At 44.9% G+C, this 16,713-nt stretch overlaps 1 protein-coding gene across 1 annotated transcript in view; it reads left to right on the top strand.

Annotated features, from left to right (window-relative positions):
• Positions 1-16,713, top strand: part of LOC106812725 (fibrillin-1-like) — a 21,539-nt gene that overhangs the window by 821 nt on the left and 4,005 nt on the right. Inside the window, exons 2-3 of the mRNA XM_014816677.1 lie at positions 7,413-7,532; positions 8,585-8,707. Coding sequence (XP_014672163.1) covers positions 7,436-7,532; positions 8,585-8,707 — 220 coding nt within the window. The 5' untranslated portion in view covers positions 7,413-7,435. The remainder of the gene's footprint in view (positions 1-7,412; positions 7,533-8,584; positions 8,708-16,713) is intronic.

Raw genomic sequence — 16,713 nt, 5'->3', positions numbered from 1 at the left:
AGCAACTACACACCCCCACAGCACACGGACCGACTCGCGCGCAGCAACGACACACACACAGCACCGAGCGCGCAAACACACCGCACACACGCACACTACACTATCACACACACACACGAACACACATCACACACAGCCGGCACACGCAGCAACACAGCAACAAACACACACACAAGCGGAGATCACACACATCATAAACACACACACACACACAGCCAGCCACACACATACAAAACAATAGAAAGAGCAGGAAGAGACAACACACACACACACACACACAGCCACACAGGCACACACAGCACACAGCCACACACATATATATTATTAAATAGTATTAATAAGCAGCCGCGAAATAAAAACACAAGCAAACAACCAGATATAGGCATATGAGTCAACGTCCTTCGGCGCACACTGAGGGCGCTTTATTGCCCATCACACTGCATGCTACACGAAGCAGTGCGAGAGAGCGACCAACCCAACATTATAGGCTTAAAATGCAACTCTATTCTTGGCCATACATTGCGACGAAGCCAAGCCATGAAAGATGTTGAGACGATCCTGACTGACTTGCGCTACTAAGCAGGTAAAGGGAGACGGTCAATGGGCAGCTTTTTTCCGCGGATGGGACCCGAGTTCTTGAGTTAGGGACGAGATGAGGATAAGGGGAGAGAGAGAAGATATCTATAAAGACGAATGGGAGCTTTAATCCATAACGGCACAGGGTGGGAAAGGGGTAGAGGGAGAGGAGGGGAAAGAAACGTGGAAAAAAAGATGAGGTTGAGGTGAAGAGTACCGAGAATGGAGGATTTAGGAGAGACGAAAAAAAGATGAAGGGGGGAGGTGAGAGCAAAGAGAATGAGGCGCGAGAAGGGAGAACAGGAAGAAGGAGGAAGATGGAGGGGAGAAATAAGCATGTTAGCAGAGGCGTAAGGTGACTAGGGGGGACAGTTTGGAGGATGGAGGAGAGAGATTTAAAGAAGGCAGAAACGGAAGGTTTTGATAGAGGACATAGAAGACCAGCCACAGTGTTTTGGAAACACGAGGCAGATGAGAAGGTGGGCAGCAGCGAAAAAAGCGACACACAGACAGGAAAAGGGTAAGCAGCAGCAGGCTGATGACGAAGGGAGGGAAGAGAAGTTAATATGATGCAGGGGAAGGTTGCAAGGACGGAGGTTAGAGCAAGCAAGGCGGAGGGCACGGATGAGAAGGAGCCAAGGTCGAAGAGAGTAGGTAGAAACAAGGATGATTAAATGGAGAAGAAGGGCAAGAAGGAGGCAGGCAGGGAGGAGACTAAGGTGGGAGGCGGAGAAAGGAGGAGTAGAAATGAGGGGACAGAAGGCTGATTAAGGAAAGAGAGCATAGAGGGAGGACGGTATAGGAAGCAGACGGGAAGAAGGAGTGCAGAGCAACGTGGAAGGGATGGAGGTGCTAAGCGCAGCAGCAAGCAGAGCAGTAAGCCAGCAGCAGAGCAGCAGCTGACAAATACACCAAACAAACAGTAGCAGGGGGCAGGCAGCAGCAGCAGCAGTAGGGCAGCCAGCAGCAGCAGCACCGACGCATGGGCCAGACCGCCGTGATGTAGTCTCGATACATCACGTAAAGGGCGTGCTGGTAAGCTAAGCCGCTCGTCGGCGGAGTTGTCGTCCGTAGCGTGCTAAAGAAGAGGGGGAGCCTAACGATGAAGGGTGGCGAACAAAGTGACGCGTGGAGGGAGCAAGTTCATCAGAGAAAGACGGAAAGGTTGGATGTGAGGCGCAGGAGCCGCTCGGAGGTTGAGGATGGATGCTGCAGGCTCTGGGCAAAAGCCCACCGGTTAGCAGCCACGCGGCCACGACATGTACTAACGCATTCACTGACAATGAACAGTGTGATGAAGAGAGGTAGGAGAGGTATCAGTAAATGAGTTCGATTCAATCTAACTCTGTAATATAAATGATAGGGACAAAAGTTAGAGGAGCAGAAGGTCGTATGGGGAGAAAACTCGTTAAAGTAAGAATGGCAGTGAAGTGATGTGAGTAGCTTAATCTGAGCGAAGAGGTGGAAGGGCATAATAATCGGAGCGGCGCAGCGTAGTGTGTGTGTAGATGTGGTGGTAGTGTGTGTGTGGTGTTGTGTGTTGCGGGTGCAGTGTGCGTTGCGTGGTGCGCGTGTGCGCGGAATTGAAGAAGGTGGAGGAAGAGACGGTAGAGGGAAAGGTAGATAGAGGTCATCGGGGAGAAAGTGGAGAGAGAAGCGCGAAGTGAGGAGGAGGTAGAGAGCGCAGAGAAGTGAGGAGGAGAAAGTGGAGGGTGTATAGTGTGTGTGGTGGTGATGGTGTGGTGTGTGTGAAAGTAAGAAAGGGAGGTGGGTGTGTGTGTAGTGTGTGTGGAGGATGGTGTGATGTGTGTGTGTGTCGTGTGGTGTGCGCTACTGGAAAGAAGCGAGGAGAGGATAAAAGGTGGGAGAGCTCAATCTCCGGCGATTTACAGCCGGATCCGGGCTGCGCTCGGGCGCAGTGTGTGTTTAATAGGCGTGTGGGAGGTGGCGCGTAAGCGCTTCTCTCTGTGGACACACGACACTTATTGAACTTCCTGCCAAGACTAATTTAAAAAAAAAGGAGAGCGAGTGGGAAGGCGCGTGGTTCACAGCACAAGAAAAACGCATACCGAGATAATTGTGGTCGCGACTTGGGTTTGCACACAGGCGGAAAATCTCGCTACTAATCGCGACTTAGACGCGGGGCGACATCTTGTTGGATCCAAATTGTGACAACTTAATTGTGGAAATTTCGATTGGCTATGATTGAATTGTAGCAAATCGGCGCATTCAATCATCGCAGAGCCCAGCACACTAGGCGAATTGGAGGCCGCCATAGAAGATCTCAAATAAATTATCAAAAGTATTGTTATTTCGGCGCGACTACAGGCCGCAGGCTCTCGAAAATCGACACAGAGCGACTTCGCGACCCGACAAGAGCACACGGACCACTACAGAGACGATTTTTACACTTAAGCGTGACGCTACAGCTTAACTTAGACACGACACATTATACACTGCGATCTGTCGGGCACCGCCCACAGGCACTCTGAAATAGTCAATATGTCAAATGCCATATGTCCAAATGTCAAGGCTCCGCGATCACTCTCTTACCCTACGTGGCCAAACTCTACCCCAGGTAAACGGAAGTGCTGGACCCATTGACCCTAATCCTGACCCTACTTAGTGGAGCGACTGCAATATCCGCGCTGACCGACCTGTTCCAACGCCACTTCATGTAGAATAGTAAAGTATAGATTCTGTAACACGTTTAAATGTGACCAATATCCCAACAATAGCGCCTGGCACGCTCATACACATTTACCGATAGCTATAACAGCGCGAGACTCCACTACACCAAAGACACAAAACAACAAAATACACAGCCGCACGGCGCGGGACCGCACACGTCCCTCTGCGCATTGGAGAAAATGAGATTGGAAACAAGAGAGAGACGAGAGAGAGGAAAGAGAGAGAGAGGAGAGAGAGAAAAGTAGAGAAGCGAGACGCGAGGATTTATTTCGCGGAGGCACGGCACCGCGCATACATATACCAAATATAATAGTCAAATATATTACGTTGCACCACGACGAGACACCGAGTTTTCACGGAATACGGCTGGACTTCTGCATCAGCAAGCACCCAGTACGGACCTAATTCCTCTATTTTACATAGCTTCACAGAACAATAATCTCGATTATTGCTCCGGTGGATACTAAGATTTCACACCACGTATGGACACTTCATAGCAGGCTTGAAAAACCTGCAAAAGTAAACGTAGCCTGTGTCAAACAAACTTCATGAAAGCATTTACTGGTGTACTTTGGCTGAATGTACACATTACTGCAAATTACTATTCCTCTGATTTGAAGTCGCCAAGTCTCCTGGCTGAAAAAAGTATTGTGTGGAGAGCGCAACTTATAGGAGCGCACTGGCGTAAAGTGTACATGAGAGTCAACTGGCATTACTGCGTTGTTGTACTCGATCCCTGCCGCAAATTCTACATAAATGTTAGATACGCCGTGCGTTGGAAATGTAGTTTATCCATTTCCTGCTTTGACGTGCCAGCGTTAGTTAACACGCGGAGGGCCTCACAACTCAAGCGATATAAATTGGAGGCAGACACGAGCACAAACGCCTTATATGCAGGCCCTCCAAGAAACAGGACAGTTGTACAGCAAAGGTAAGCGAAATCACACATAAGTCAATTTTACCGTTGTCACAGTCCTCACACATCGAATCGTTGCGGCATAACGCCGAGACGCGCAATGAGACGTCGTATATCGATAACGACACCCAGGACGCCACAGATCTTTCCATATCACCGTCACCCCCCCCCCCGTGTTTTCTTTCCAAGTCACACCGGACCACTACACACGCCACTACACAATCACACACCACACACACACAGTCGCGCAGCACAACACACACAACACACACACACGACAACTACACACACACACACACCCACACACACACACGGCACACACAACACACGCCACCACAGCCCACGCCAACGGCCACCGTGGAGTGAACGCGCCCGGTGGCTGACACGCACCTGCAACCAACGCACCACCACGCACCGCACAGCACACACAACTCTATATCTCTCTCACACACACACTTACACGCGCGCGGCAGCAACCACACATCAACGACACAGCATACACAGCCACACACAGTCGTGCACACACACACCCTCACACAGATCACGTCACACATAACGCACGACAACGCACTTGGCAACACCACGCACCGCACGACAGGCGTAAGTAAAACGTATATCATAAGACGTTTTGGAAAACGGGTAATAACAAATACCGACAACATTTACGGATGAATAACGTATTAAATAACGTATCCGGAGCTCATACAATAACGTTATAGTAAAGGTTGAGTGGATAGATGTGTGCGCCCACATACGAGTAGCAATTACGGTCTGCGACTTTGCGATGTTCACGAACATCCCTGTAGGCCATATACCAACCCACATTTATTGAATGGCTAGGTAGTTATACTAGCACTTGTCTAAACAGCTATATGCGCATAACCGATAGCAACCGATCTAACTAACACTTACATCTAAGTATTAAGATTTTGGAGGGGGAAATATAGGTCAAATATATAATTCTAAGACTGGGGTGAGTATAGATTGGGCCTAATCATTTTATTTGTGCGTAAGCCGTCCCATCTATTGAGTAATACTATAATTACTGCGGCGATCAATCAAGTTTAGCGGCGGTTTACTGTACAATGTTACCACGAGCTAACTCTCGTTTCGAGAATAGATACTCAAATCTACGTCATCCGCGTAACGTCACGAGAAACGCGTTTTTCGCGTAGTTGCATTACAAAATCGCGTTAAAAATACGTTTAGAGTGCTTTATAAAAGATTTATTGATACATAAATAACACAGCTACACATTGCTATGCTTTAACAGACGTATTTTTTGGCCTTCGCATGGGCTTTAACGTCGGTCCTATGTCATTCATCAATCGATTAAAATTAAGGCCCACCGCTGGTCAGATGAGCGTGTGAGATCGACTGAAAAAATTTTCAACCTGACTGCACGGCAGAACCAAAACGACACGAGCGCCATTCCTATGTTCATAAGAATGGGTGGTGAGGAATTATGGCGGGATGATGTGACCAAAGTAAATTACAAGTACATAACAGGTGTATACAATGTTGCAATATACAATGTAATAATAATATAATGTATGAAAATAAATAGTACAATGTTGTAATCAACCATAAGGTCGTGCTATATTATTATACATTGTTATGACCTGTGAATCTTTTTCTCTCCATATATATAAACATATATATATATATATAGATATATATAGATATGTATATATATATATATATGTATATATATATATATTGCAGGATTGCCAACTAGCTGCAATCCTGCCGACCAGTGCTTCGTAAAGTCGATTAGCAGGTGAGTGAGAGCTTAAACCGATGGTTAAAAAATATAGGAAGACCAGGGATCCTTGTGAATAGGGACGCAAATCCATTTTAAAAATTGGCCTTGAGTGGGGGGACAAGACATGGTTGAAGAGCCTGCGAGGGAGCGAAGTGGCCGAGGGGGAGCTGGCGGGGCGGCGGTTTATGCCCCACGTCCAACGAGTAGAAACTTCGATTGTTGATTCTAAAAGTCATATTCGCGGCCGTTTAAATTGAAAGTATCAAACCATTGCTTGTATGTAATCGCTACCTTCCCATAAAGACAAGGTCATCTCAGGTCAATGAATTTTCAAAACTTCCATTTCAAATAATGTTTTTTTTGACTCCTTCTGTTATATCGTTGATTAGTATTCTCATCAGGGAGCTTCGATCCATTTGAGGGAGCAAAATGCAAACAAATAATATTCAGATTTAACCAGTGTTAAAAGTATGGAGCCTCACCTATATAAGCTTTATGTATAGCGCGCGCGGAAATTAATATAATTATATAAAAAATAAAAAAATATAAGATAATAAATAATATATAAAATTAATATATTTAATAATATCTTAATAATATTAAATAAGAAATAATAATAATAATTATATAATTAAAAATAAAAAATATAATATAAATAATAAAAAAATATTATATAATTAATTAAAAATTTATATATATATATAATAAATTAATACATAAATTATAAATATAAAAATAAAAAAATAAAAAAAATAATAAAATAAAAAAATAATAATATTATATAAATTAATTTATAAATAATTAATAAAAAAATAATAATAAATAAATAAATAAAAAAAAAAAAATATAATAAAAATATAAAAAAAATAAAAAATAAAAAAATAATATATTATATAATTATTAATTAATATATTATTATATAATAAAAAATAATAATATAAAATTATATAAAATTATAAAAAAATAAATTATAATAGAGAGAGAGAGAGAGAGAGAGAGAGAGAGAGAGAGAGAGAGAGAGAGAGAGAGAGAGAGTAACAACGGAGCTATGCTGTAAGGTTTACCTATTCTCACTTATTACCTCCGCCAAGGAGGTTATGTTTTTTTCTAGCCCCTGTTAGTTTGTTTGTTGGTTTGTTAGTTTGTCTGCCAACAGGATATCTCACAAAGTTATGAACGGATTTTGATGAAATTTTTTGGACGGGTTGGTCTTGGGCCAACAACCAATTGATTAGATTTTAGTGGTGATCCGCTTCCAGATCTGGATCCAGGATTTCTTTTTTTTGTGGGGAAGACTTCGGACGCATTCAAAATTCATTACAAAAATCCTGGATATGTGTTTTTTCATTTTTCTCACATTTCTGATAATTTCATCAAACTCTATATTGTGTGTACCAGCAAGATGGGGGGGGGGACTGTTACGCTGTGGCGGAGGTTTGCTATCTCCGATTGCTCTTGTTTTAGATGTGAACGAGTGTGAAAATGGGATGTGTCGTAACGGACAGTGCATCAATACTCCCGGCAGCTTCTTCTGTATATGCGACCATGGCTTCAGTCTCTCTAGCGATCGAACGTCCTGCGAGGGTAAGAACTGCCTTCATATTATCATTACTATTATTAAATCTTTATTGTATGTTATTCAAATACAAGTACATAAGTGTCAGTCTTTTTCATAGAGAGAAAATCTGATCGATGCAATAGTGTTGAGCAGTTAAAATAATAACATTTCTGAGTGATACAGTTCGAAACAGCGCTATACAGCATGAAGAAAAATATATACAAAACCGACAGTACGTTCTGCGGTGTATGTGGAAAGCACAGCATTGGTTGTACTGATGGTAAGGGGTGGACACACTAGGCGATTTTTCATGCGATCGAGCCGGCCAATGAATGAAAAATGAAAAATCACGTAGTGTGTCCAGCGAGTCGCCCGATTCAAACATGTTTGATAATTATTTGAGCTGGCCGGCTGCAATCGCCTAGTGTGCCCGGGTCTGCGATTGAGCCGGCCGATTGTACAATTCATCAGCCAATCAGCGTGCTGAAAATCCACAGAGTCGCCCGGCTCAGTCGCGTAGTGTGTCCACAGAGTCGCCCGACTGAGCCGGCCGGCTCGATCGCATGAAACACCGCGTAGTGTGTCCACAGCTGTAGCTACTATGATGTGTTGCCATGTTACTTGTCATGTTCTATACACATGACGATGAATTTGTGCTGGATTAGTATGGAGCTGTTCAATATAATATCATGAGTGTATAATATTGTATATATATATGTCTATAGTCTATAGATAACATGTAAATGCCGGTAAATAATAAGCGATAAAGATTTTTATGCAACTTGGCTTAACTGCAACTTTATTTGTTCATACTCGCACACAAGAGCAGGCGTGCGATGCACCTAGGCGTGAAAACAAACGCAGACACATGTATTGCCACCGCCACCGTATTTATATGCTACGCATATGCTAATATAAGCTAACATACGTATAAGATTCTGAATACGTTATATTCAAATCTGTCATAGAGATTCACGTATAAAATGCAGACCGTCATCGTGACAGTTATCGCTAAAAGAAATCGATCGGTTTGATCGATCGAGTCTGCTGCTACTGAACTGACACTTCTCTCTGATAGACACAAATGAATGCGCGAGAGACGGCATGTGTGCGAACGGACATTGCATCAACATGGACGGAACCTACCACTGCGAATGCAACCCAGGATTTATCTCCTCAACCAACCCACAGATCTGCGTTGGTAAGAGTCGGCGAAACTCAAACACCGCAGCGTAAAGCCATTTGCAGAATATTATGTATCATAATATATTATATACATCATACATATCAAATATATATATAAGATATATACTCATTGCGTGCGCGTGCGCGTGCGCGTGTGCGTGTACGTGTGTGTGTGCGCGTGCGCGTGCGTGTGTGCGTGTATGTGTGTGTGTGTGTGTGTGTGTGTGCGCGCGCGCGTGCGTGTTATACTTATGGTGCGTTTTACGCGCACTCATTGAAACTTCCGCCACTATTAAAAAAACAATAGTAGGCCAGTAGCTGACGACACAGAATCTGGCACAAGTAATATCGTCACTAATCCGCGTGTGTTCGCTAACGGTCCAGCAGGCAATGACACTGCCCGGATATATATATAAAAATGCGGGGTATATAAAATTGTGGGGTATATATGCATATATGCCTCATATCCAGGTCTAAGGATTATGCCACATATCTAGGTTTAAGTTCAATACCCCATATCTTCACTAATTTTAGTATATATATATAAAATTGAGGGGTATATATCCATATATATGCATATATGCCTCATATCCAGGTCTAAGGATTATGCCACATATCTAGGTTTAAGTTCAATACCCCATATCTTCACTAATTTCAGTATATATATATATATAACGTCTTTCTTTAATGCTTTCGTTTTCGTTTATAACTATATTATGGGCACTATCACCCGCATCCGTTTCAACCTAGTTTTCCTTTCTACATCATGGTTCCCTCCCTTCCTCCTTTCCTCTCCACACTGCTTTCTTGGTCAAGGTTTAGAGAGAAACGTGATAAGTTAGCAATGAGTCTCATATTGCCTACCAACGATAGTTACTACCTACCCTGAAGCCGAACAGGAATATTTGCATTATTTTTTCTCACAAGCACCTGTATTGGCATATAGACACGGTAAGTTGCATCTTTATCGGTAGCTATATCAGAATTTGTATCTAGTACATCTATCATCGTACTGGTATGTAGACGCGTGCATTTTTGCTGCGACGATGCTGCCGTCTAACGGCTCGTGTGGGCGTTAATTCGTTGCAGATGTGAACGAGTGTGCGGATGACTGGGCGCTGTGTCGTCACGGACGCTGCGAGAACACTCTAGGTAGCTTCACCTGCACGTGTCCGCCAGGCTATCACGTCAGCAGTGATGGCAGGCAGTGCCTCTACGGTGAGTGTATCTACGAATGAGACGCTAAGCACGCACGCGCACGAACGCACGCACGCACGCAAGCATGTAGGCACGCACACGCACACACACGCACGCACGCGCACGCATGCACGGACGCACACGCGCACGCATGCACGCACGCACGCACGCACACGCACACACACGCACGCTGAGTGTATATATGCATAATATATATATAGATATATATACATTGAGTATTCTGCATGGACCTTTACGCTGCGGTGTTTGAGTTTCGCGACTCTTACCACGCAGAATCTGTGGCGTTGGTGAGGAGATAAATCCTGGGTCATTCGCAGTGGTAGGTTCCGTCCATGTGATGGCAATGTCCGCCTTCGCACACATGCCGTCTTCGCGCATTTCCTTCTTGTGCTCTTATTCAGTCAGAGGAACAGTGTCAGTTCGTAGCAGCAGACTCGAATCGATCAACCGATCGATTTTTTAGCGATAACTGTCACTGATGACGGTCTGCATTTTAATACGTGTAATCTCTATTGACAGATTTGAACTATAACGTATTTCAGAAATCTCATATACGTATGTTAGCTTATATTAGCATATGCGTTAGCCCATATAAATACGGTGGCTGGGTGTGAGACAATACATGGTTTGTTCTGCGTTTGTTTTCACGCCTAGTGCATCGCCACGCCTGCTCTTGTGGTGCGAGTATGAACAAAAAGTTGCAGTTAAGCCAATGTTGATAAAATCTTCTATCGCTTTCATTATTTACCGCAATTTACATGTTATCTATAGACTATAGACATATATATATACAATTATATATACAACTCATTGATATTATATTGCAATAGCTCCATACTAATCCGCCACAAATTCATCAGTCATGTGCTATAGAACATGACAAGTAACATGGCAACACATCATTAGTAGCTACAGCTGGGAACCTCGCGGGCTGTTTCATGCCGATCGAGCCGGCCGGCTCAGTCGGGCGGACTCTGTGACCACTACGCGACATGAGCCGGGCGACTCTGTAAGATTTTCAGCCACGTGATTTGGCTTGATGAATTGTTACACATCGGGACCGGCTCCATCGCAGACCCGCGGCAACTAGTGCAGATGCGCGGCCAGCTCAAATAATTATCAAACATGTATTGATGCAGGGCGACTCGCTGGGCACACTACGTGAATTTGTCATTTTTTTTCATTCATGGCCGGCTTGATCGCATTGAAAATCGCCCTATGTGTGTCCACCCTCTACATCAGCTTACACACCAATGCTGTGCTTTCACATACACGCAGAACGTACTGCGGTTTTGTATATATTTTTCTTCATGCTGTACGTAGCGGCTGCTTCGACTGTATCCTCAGAAATGTTATTTTTTAACTGCTCAACACTATTGCATCGCATTCAGATTATCTCTCCTAATGAAAAAGACTGCACTGATGTACCTGTATTTGAAATAACATACAAATAAAGATTTAATAATAGTATGATAAGATGAGGCAGTTCCTTACCCGTCGCAACGTTCGATCGGCTTAGAGAAGATGTGAAGCCCACGGTCGCACTTATACAGAAGAAGCTGCCGGGCAGTATTTGATGCACTGATCCGCTTATCGACACATCCCATTTTCACACTCGATTCAATCTAAACAAGAGGCAATCGGAGATAGGCCAACCTCGCACGACGTAACAGTCCCCCCCCATCTTGCTGCGCGTACACACATATAGAGTTTGATGAAGATTATCAGAATGTGAGAAAAATGAAAAAACACATTATCCAAGGATTTTTGTGTAATGAATTCGAAATTGGTCCGAAGTCTTCCCACAAAAAAAGAATCCTGGATCCAGATTGGAAGCGGAATCACCACTAAATATCTAATCAACTTGGTTTGCTTGCCCAAGACCAACCCGTTCCAAAAATTTCATCAAAATCCGTTCATAAACTTTGTGAGATATCTCTTAGTTGGCCAGACAAACTAACAAACCAAACAAACAACTAACGGGCCTAAAAAAAACATAACCTCCTTGGCCGGACGGTAATAAGTGCAGAATAGGTAAACCTTACAGCATAGTCCGTTGTTACTCTCTCTCGCTCTTCTCTCTCTCTCTCTCTCTCCTCTCTCTCTCTCTCTTCTCTCTCTCTCTCATCTCTCTCTCTCGCTCTCTCTCCTCTCTCTCTCTCTCTCTCCCTCTTCTCTTCTCCCTCTCTCTCTCTCTCTCTCTCTCTCTCTCTCTTTCTCTTCTCTCTCTCTCTCTCGCTCTCTCTCTCTCTCGCTCTCTCTTCTCTCTCTCTTCTCCCCTCTCTCTCTCTCTCTCTCTCTCTCTCTTCTGCTCTCTCTCTCTCTCCTCTCGCTCATCTCTCTCTCTCTCTCTCTCTCTCTCTCTCCCCGTCTCTCTCTCTTTCTCTCTCTCTCTCCTCTCTCTCTCTCTCTCTCTCTTCTCTCTCTCTCTCTCTCTGCTCTCTTCTCTCTCTCTCTCTCTCTCTCTCTCTCTCCTTCTCTCTCTCTCTCTCTCTCTCTCTTGCTCTGCTCTCATGCTTCTCCTCTCATCTCTCTCCTCTCTCTCTCTTTCTCTCTCTCATCCACCACCTCTCTCTCTCTCTCTCCCTCGCTCTCTCTCTCTTCTCTCCTCTCTCTCTCTTCTCTCATCCCCCCCTCTCTCTCTCTCTCTCTCTCTCTCTTCTCTCTCTTCTCTCTCTCTCCGCCTCCTCTCTCTGACTGTTCTTCTTTCTCGGTCTCTCTCTGTGTCTCTCTCTCTCTGCGTTGTCCTCCCAGCCACTCTCGCTTATGCCTCACTCTCTCGCTCGCTATCCCTTTTCTCGCTGTGTCTTCTCGCACTCTACTCTCTCTACCACGTTCACTCACCTACGCACGCGCCCTACTGTGATCCAGCCTGTACCAGGCGTCACACTCGCACCGGTACGCAGTCCCGGTGCCGTGTGTATACACTGTCCGTTGATGCCACAGCAGAGGTAGCTGATCGCCAAAAACATAGTGCACCTGACGGCCGTCTCGGTTTTCGTCTTTTCCTCGGTTCTGGCTTCAAGAGGCTGCGTGAACCGATCTGCATAGACGCAAACAGCATACAGGTGAGATTATCAGATGTGACGTTGAATTATGTTTGAGGTGTATTGAAAATGATGAGTAAGCCAAACACGATGTTGTGACGGCCCTTAATTAGTTTAACATGTAAACGTAATACCAACAACCTAAACTGGTTACGCTAATCAACTTGTGATAAACTGGTGTTGTCATCGGTTGTAATTTCGTAGTCGAATCATCGGTGGACCCAAGTACCGATGGATCGGTTACATCGGTTAACTCGGGTGTTGATGGCCTGCGTGTGCGTAACGTTCGTGATGCATGTTACGTGTAGTGCATGTGATGTGTTGTTTAGCCTGTTTACTGTTTGTTTTGCACTGTTTACTTACTGTGCTGCGTATATAATGTATGCTTAATAAAGGATAACGGTGGCTATAGTAGCGATGATATCTCTGATTCTCATCACTTTTCCAAGTTTTTCTGGCTTTCAGGTTTTACAATTGATTTTATTTTTTTTTTTTTTTTTTCCGATGAAAATCGCATTATGCGATTTTGATAACAAGCACCTTGGTCTCGAGCCACTGTTCATCCGATGCATCGAGTATATCGATGATCGTGCATCACTAGCTAAAAACTGCCAACAAACTCGCCAACAAACTTGGCCAACTTAACTGCCAACAAAATGCAACAAAACTGAACTAACTGCAACACTAACCTTGACCGCGTGCGGACAGATCTCGCCACTGAGCAGCCACTGGGATCCCACCGCCTATGCCGTTTGCACCAGCAACGCACACGCCCATCGGGGTTCCTGAAGACATCGCGTCGTTGCATGTCCGTTCACACGATTTTAGCAGATACCCAACGCCAGCCTGTGACTTGCGACGCGGAACGTGTGTCCAGTGTTGAACCTCTATCGTCAGGAAACTTCAAGCGGCCAAGGTCCTCGCTACACCAGCGGGGCGTTACCGCAGAGCTGTCAAACCTAATAAGGCGAGGAAACATGGATGGCCGGCAAATGCGCGCAGATGTGGCATCCTTGATCAATTTTAGCATTATAACCAACAGGAATCTTAGATATTGAAAGAACTACGTCCTTTAGATCGTGTTAAAAACTATAATTATTCGGTTGCAGTGCGGTGAAAGCGTACTTCAAATAAAATACTAGATGTGTACTTCTGATAAATTGTGAATATAGTGAGACTTAATTGTAGCTGGTTTGCATTCTAGAGACAGATACGCACACACGCACGCACGCACGCACGCACGCACGCACGCACGCACGCGCACGCTACGCCGCACGCACGCACGCCACACACACACACACACACACACATGACACCGCAGGCACGGCACGCACGCACCGCGTACGCCGCACGTCTAGCGCACGACGCACACACACAACACAATACACCGCAGGGACACGCACGCACGCACGCACGCACCGCCACAGCACGCACGCGACGCACCGCACACACACACAATACATATTATATATATATATACAGTATAGATTAATTGTAGCAAATGCGAAGGTACGCCACTATACGTCAACCTAGAAACATTTCAATCATCTGCTGTGGCTCCAGCATTATTTAATCAACTGCAATTTTGCCCTCTATTTTGAATACATCAGTAATAAACCTAAGAACATAGCCCATGCTTCATTCCACACCGCAGCCTTGTTTTTTCATTTGTTTATATCATTGTAGGTTGTGTGCTCAGTGGTTGTGTTTATTAATCATATTTACTAATGTTCGTGAAGAGTATTCTAACGCGAGTAAATAAGCAGATCTCAGCGCTTGCCTATGCTGACTATTCGATGTGGTTTTTAGTCAGCGCAGTGCCTATAAATACTAACCAAGACTGTACTACTCGTTTCGCTGCTGTAAGACCCCATCCTCGCTACCCAACGTATGAATCACTTTAGTTCAACATGGATATAGTAATTCACGATGATATGTTTATATATCAGAGCGAATAAACACTAATATATTTATTAGCTCTTGATACTTATACATATATAATATATTATGTGTAGTGTGTGTGCGTGATGCGGTGTGTTGCAGTTGTCGTTTGCCGTGCGTTAGCGTGGCGCGTTGTGCGTTGTGCGTTGCGTGGTCGCGTGCATTTGCGTTGCGCGTGTGCGATCCGTGCATGCGTGCGCGTGCGTGCGGTGTGTGCGTGTGCGTGCCTACATGCTATGCGTGCGTTGCGTGCCGTTCGTGCGCAGTGGCGTGGCTTCAAGCTGTTTCTCATCGTAGGATACACTCAACCGTAGAGGCACTGCCTGCCATCAACTGCTGCGTTGATAGCCTGGCGGACACGTGCATGAGGTGAAGCTACTAGAGGTTTCTCGCAGCGTCCGTGACGCGCACACAGCGCCCAGTCTCCGCACACTCGTCCATCTGCAACGAATTAACGGCCCACACGAGCCGTTAGCGGGCAGCATCGTCGCAGCAAAAAATGGCACGCGTCTACATACAGTACGATGATAGATGTTACTAGATACAAAGTTCTGATATAGCTACCCGATAAGACGTGCAACTTACCGTGTCATAATAATGCCATACATGGTGCTCTGTGATGAAAAATAGATGCAAAATATTCCTTGTGCGGCTTTCAGGCCGTACGCGTAGGTACATAGCGTTGGTTAGGCAATTATGGAGACTCCATGCTAACTATATCACGTCTTCTCTCTAAACCTTGAACCAAGAAAGCAGTTGTGCTGAGAGCGAAAGGAGGAAGGTGAGGCGCAACCTATGATGTAGAAAGGAAAACTAGGTTGAAACGAATGCGGCGTGATAGCTGCCCATAATATATTATAATACGAAACGACGAAAGCATTAAATGAAAGACGTTATATAAATATATATATAATATATCAGGATATATATATACATATATATTATATCTATATATATATCCGGGCCAGCTGTCATTGCCTGCTGGCACGTTTATCGCGAACACACTGCTGGATTAGCGACGATATTACTTGGTGCCCAGAGATTCTGCTCATCAGCATGTCGCAGCTACTGGCCTAACTATTAGGCGGCCGTTCACACTGCATGCGAATTGCGGGATGCCAAATCCCGCGTTTTGACATCGACGCATTGAAAATTAATTACAAGTGTTGAACGCAGATATCTCACTATATTACGATCAGCATCGCGCTCCAAATCGCCCACTTCTTGACTGCGCATATAGTTGGTACTTAGCGCGATTAATTGCGTCGTGTGAACCGCTCGCTGCAAGCTAATCCTGGTATTTTTCTATCCCCATCAATATGCCAATGCGAAGTGAGCCAGTAGAGCAATGGCGCAGTGAGCATCAGTCCGAGACAGTGGCATGCGCAGTTCGCATTATAATAGAATTATCCCGCTCGCGGCGCAATATAGAACGAGATATTTTCCGCCTGCTGTGAACAACAGACACAATTTATCTTCGGTATAGCCGCCGTCTTTTTTGTGTGTGAACACGCCTATTGTTTTCTTTAAGTAAGCGGCAGAAGTTTCAATAAGTGCCCTCAGAGAACGGCACCATAAGTAATAACACACACGCGCCGCACACACCACACACACACACACACACACACACACACAACACCACACACACGACACACACCACACACACACAACACACATAACCACGCCGCGACGCGCACGCGCCACCGCGCCACGACCACACGCACACGCCCGCACACACACACACACACACACACACACACACACACACACACACGCGGCGATATAATGCCATGAGTTTCCAATTTTAAAATTTTTC

This window comes from Priapulus caudatus, unplaced genomic scaffold (assembly GCF_000485595.1).
Source record: "Priapulus caudatus unplaced genomic scaffold, Priapulus_caudatus-5.0.1 Scaffold679, whole genome shotgun sequence".
In the NCBI taxonomy this organism is placed as follows: Eukaryota; Metazoa; Priapulida; class Priapulimorpha; order Priapulimorphida; family Priapulidae; genus Priapulus; species Priapulus caudatus.
This window is presented reverse-complemented; position numbering and strand designations above follow the sequence as displayed.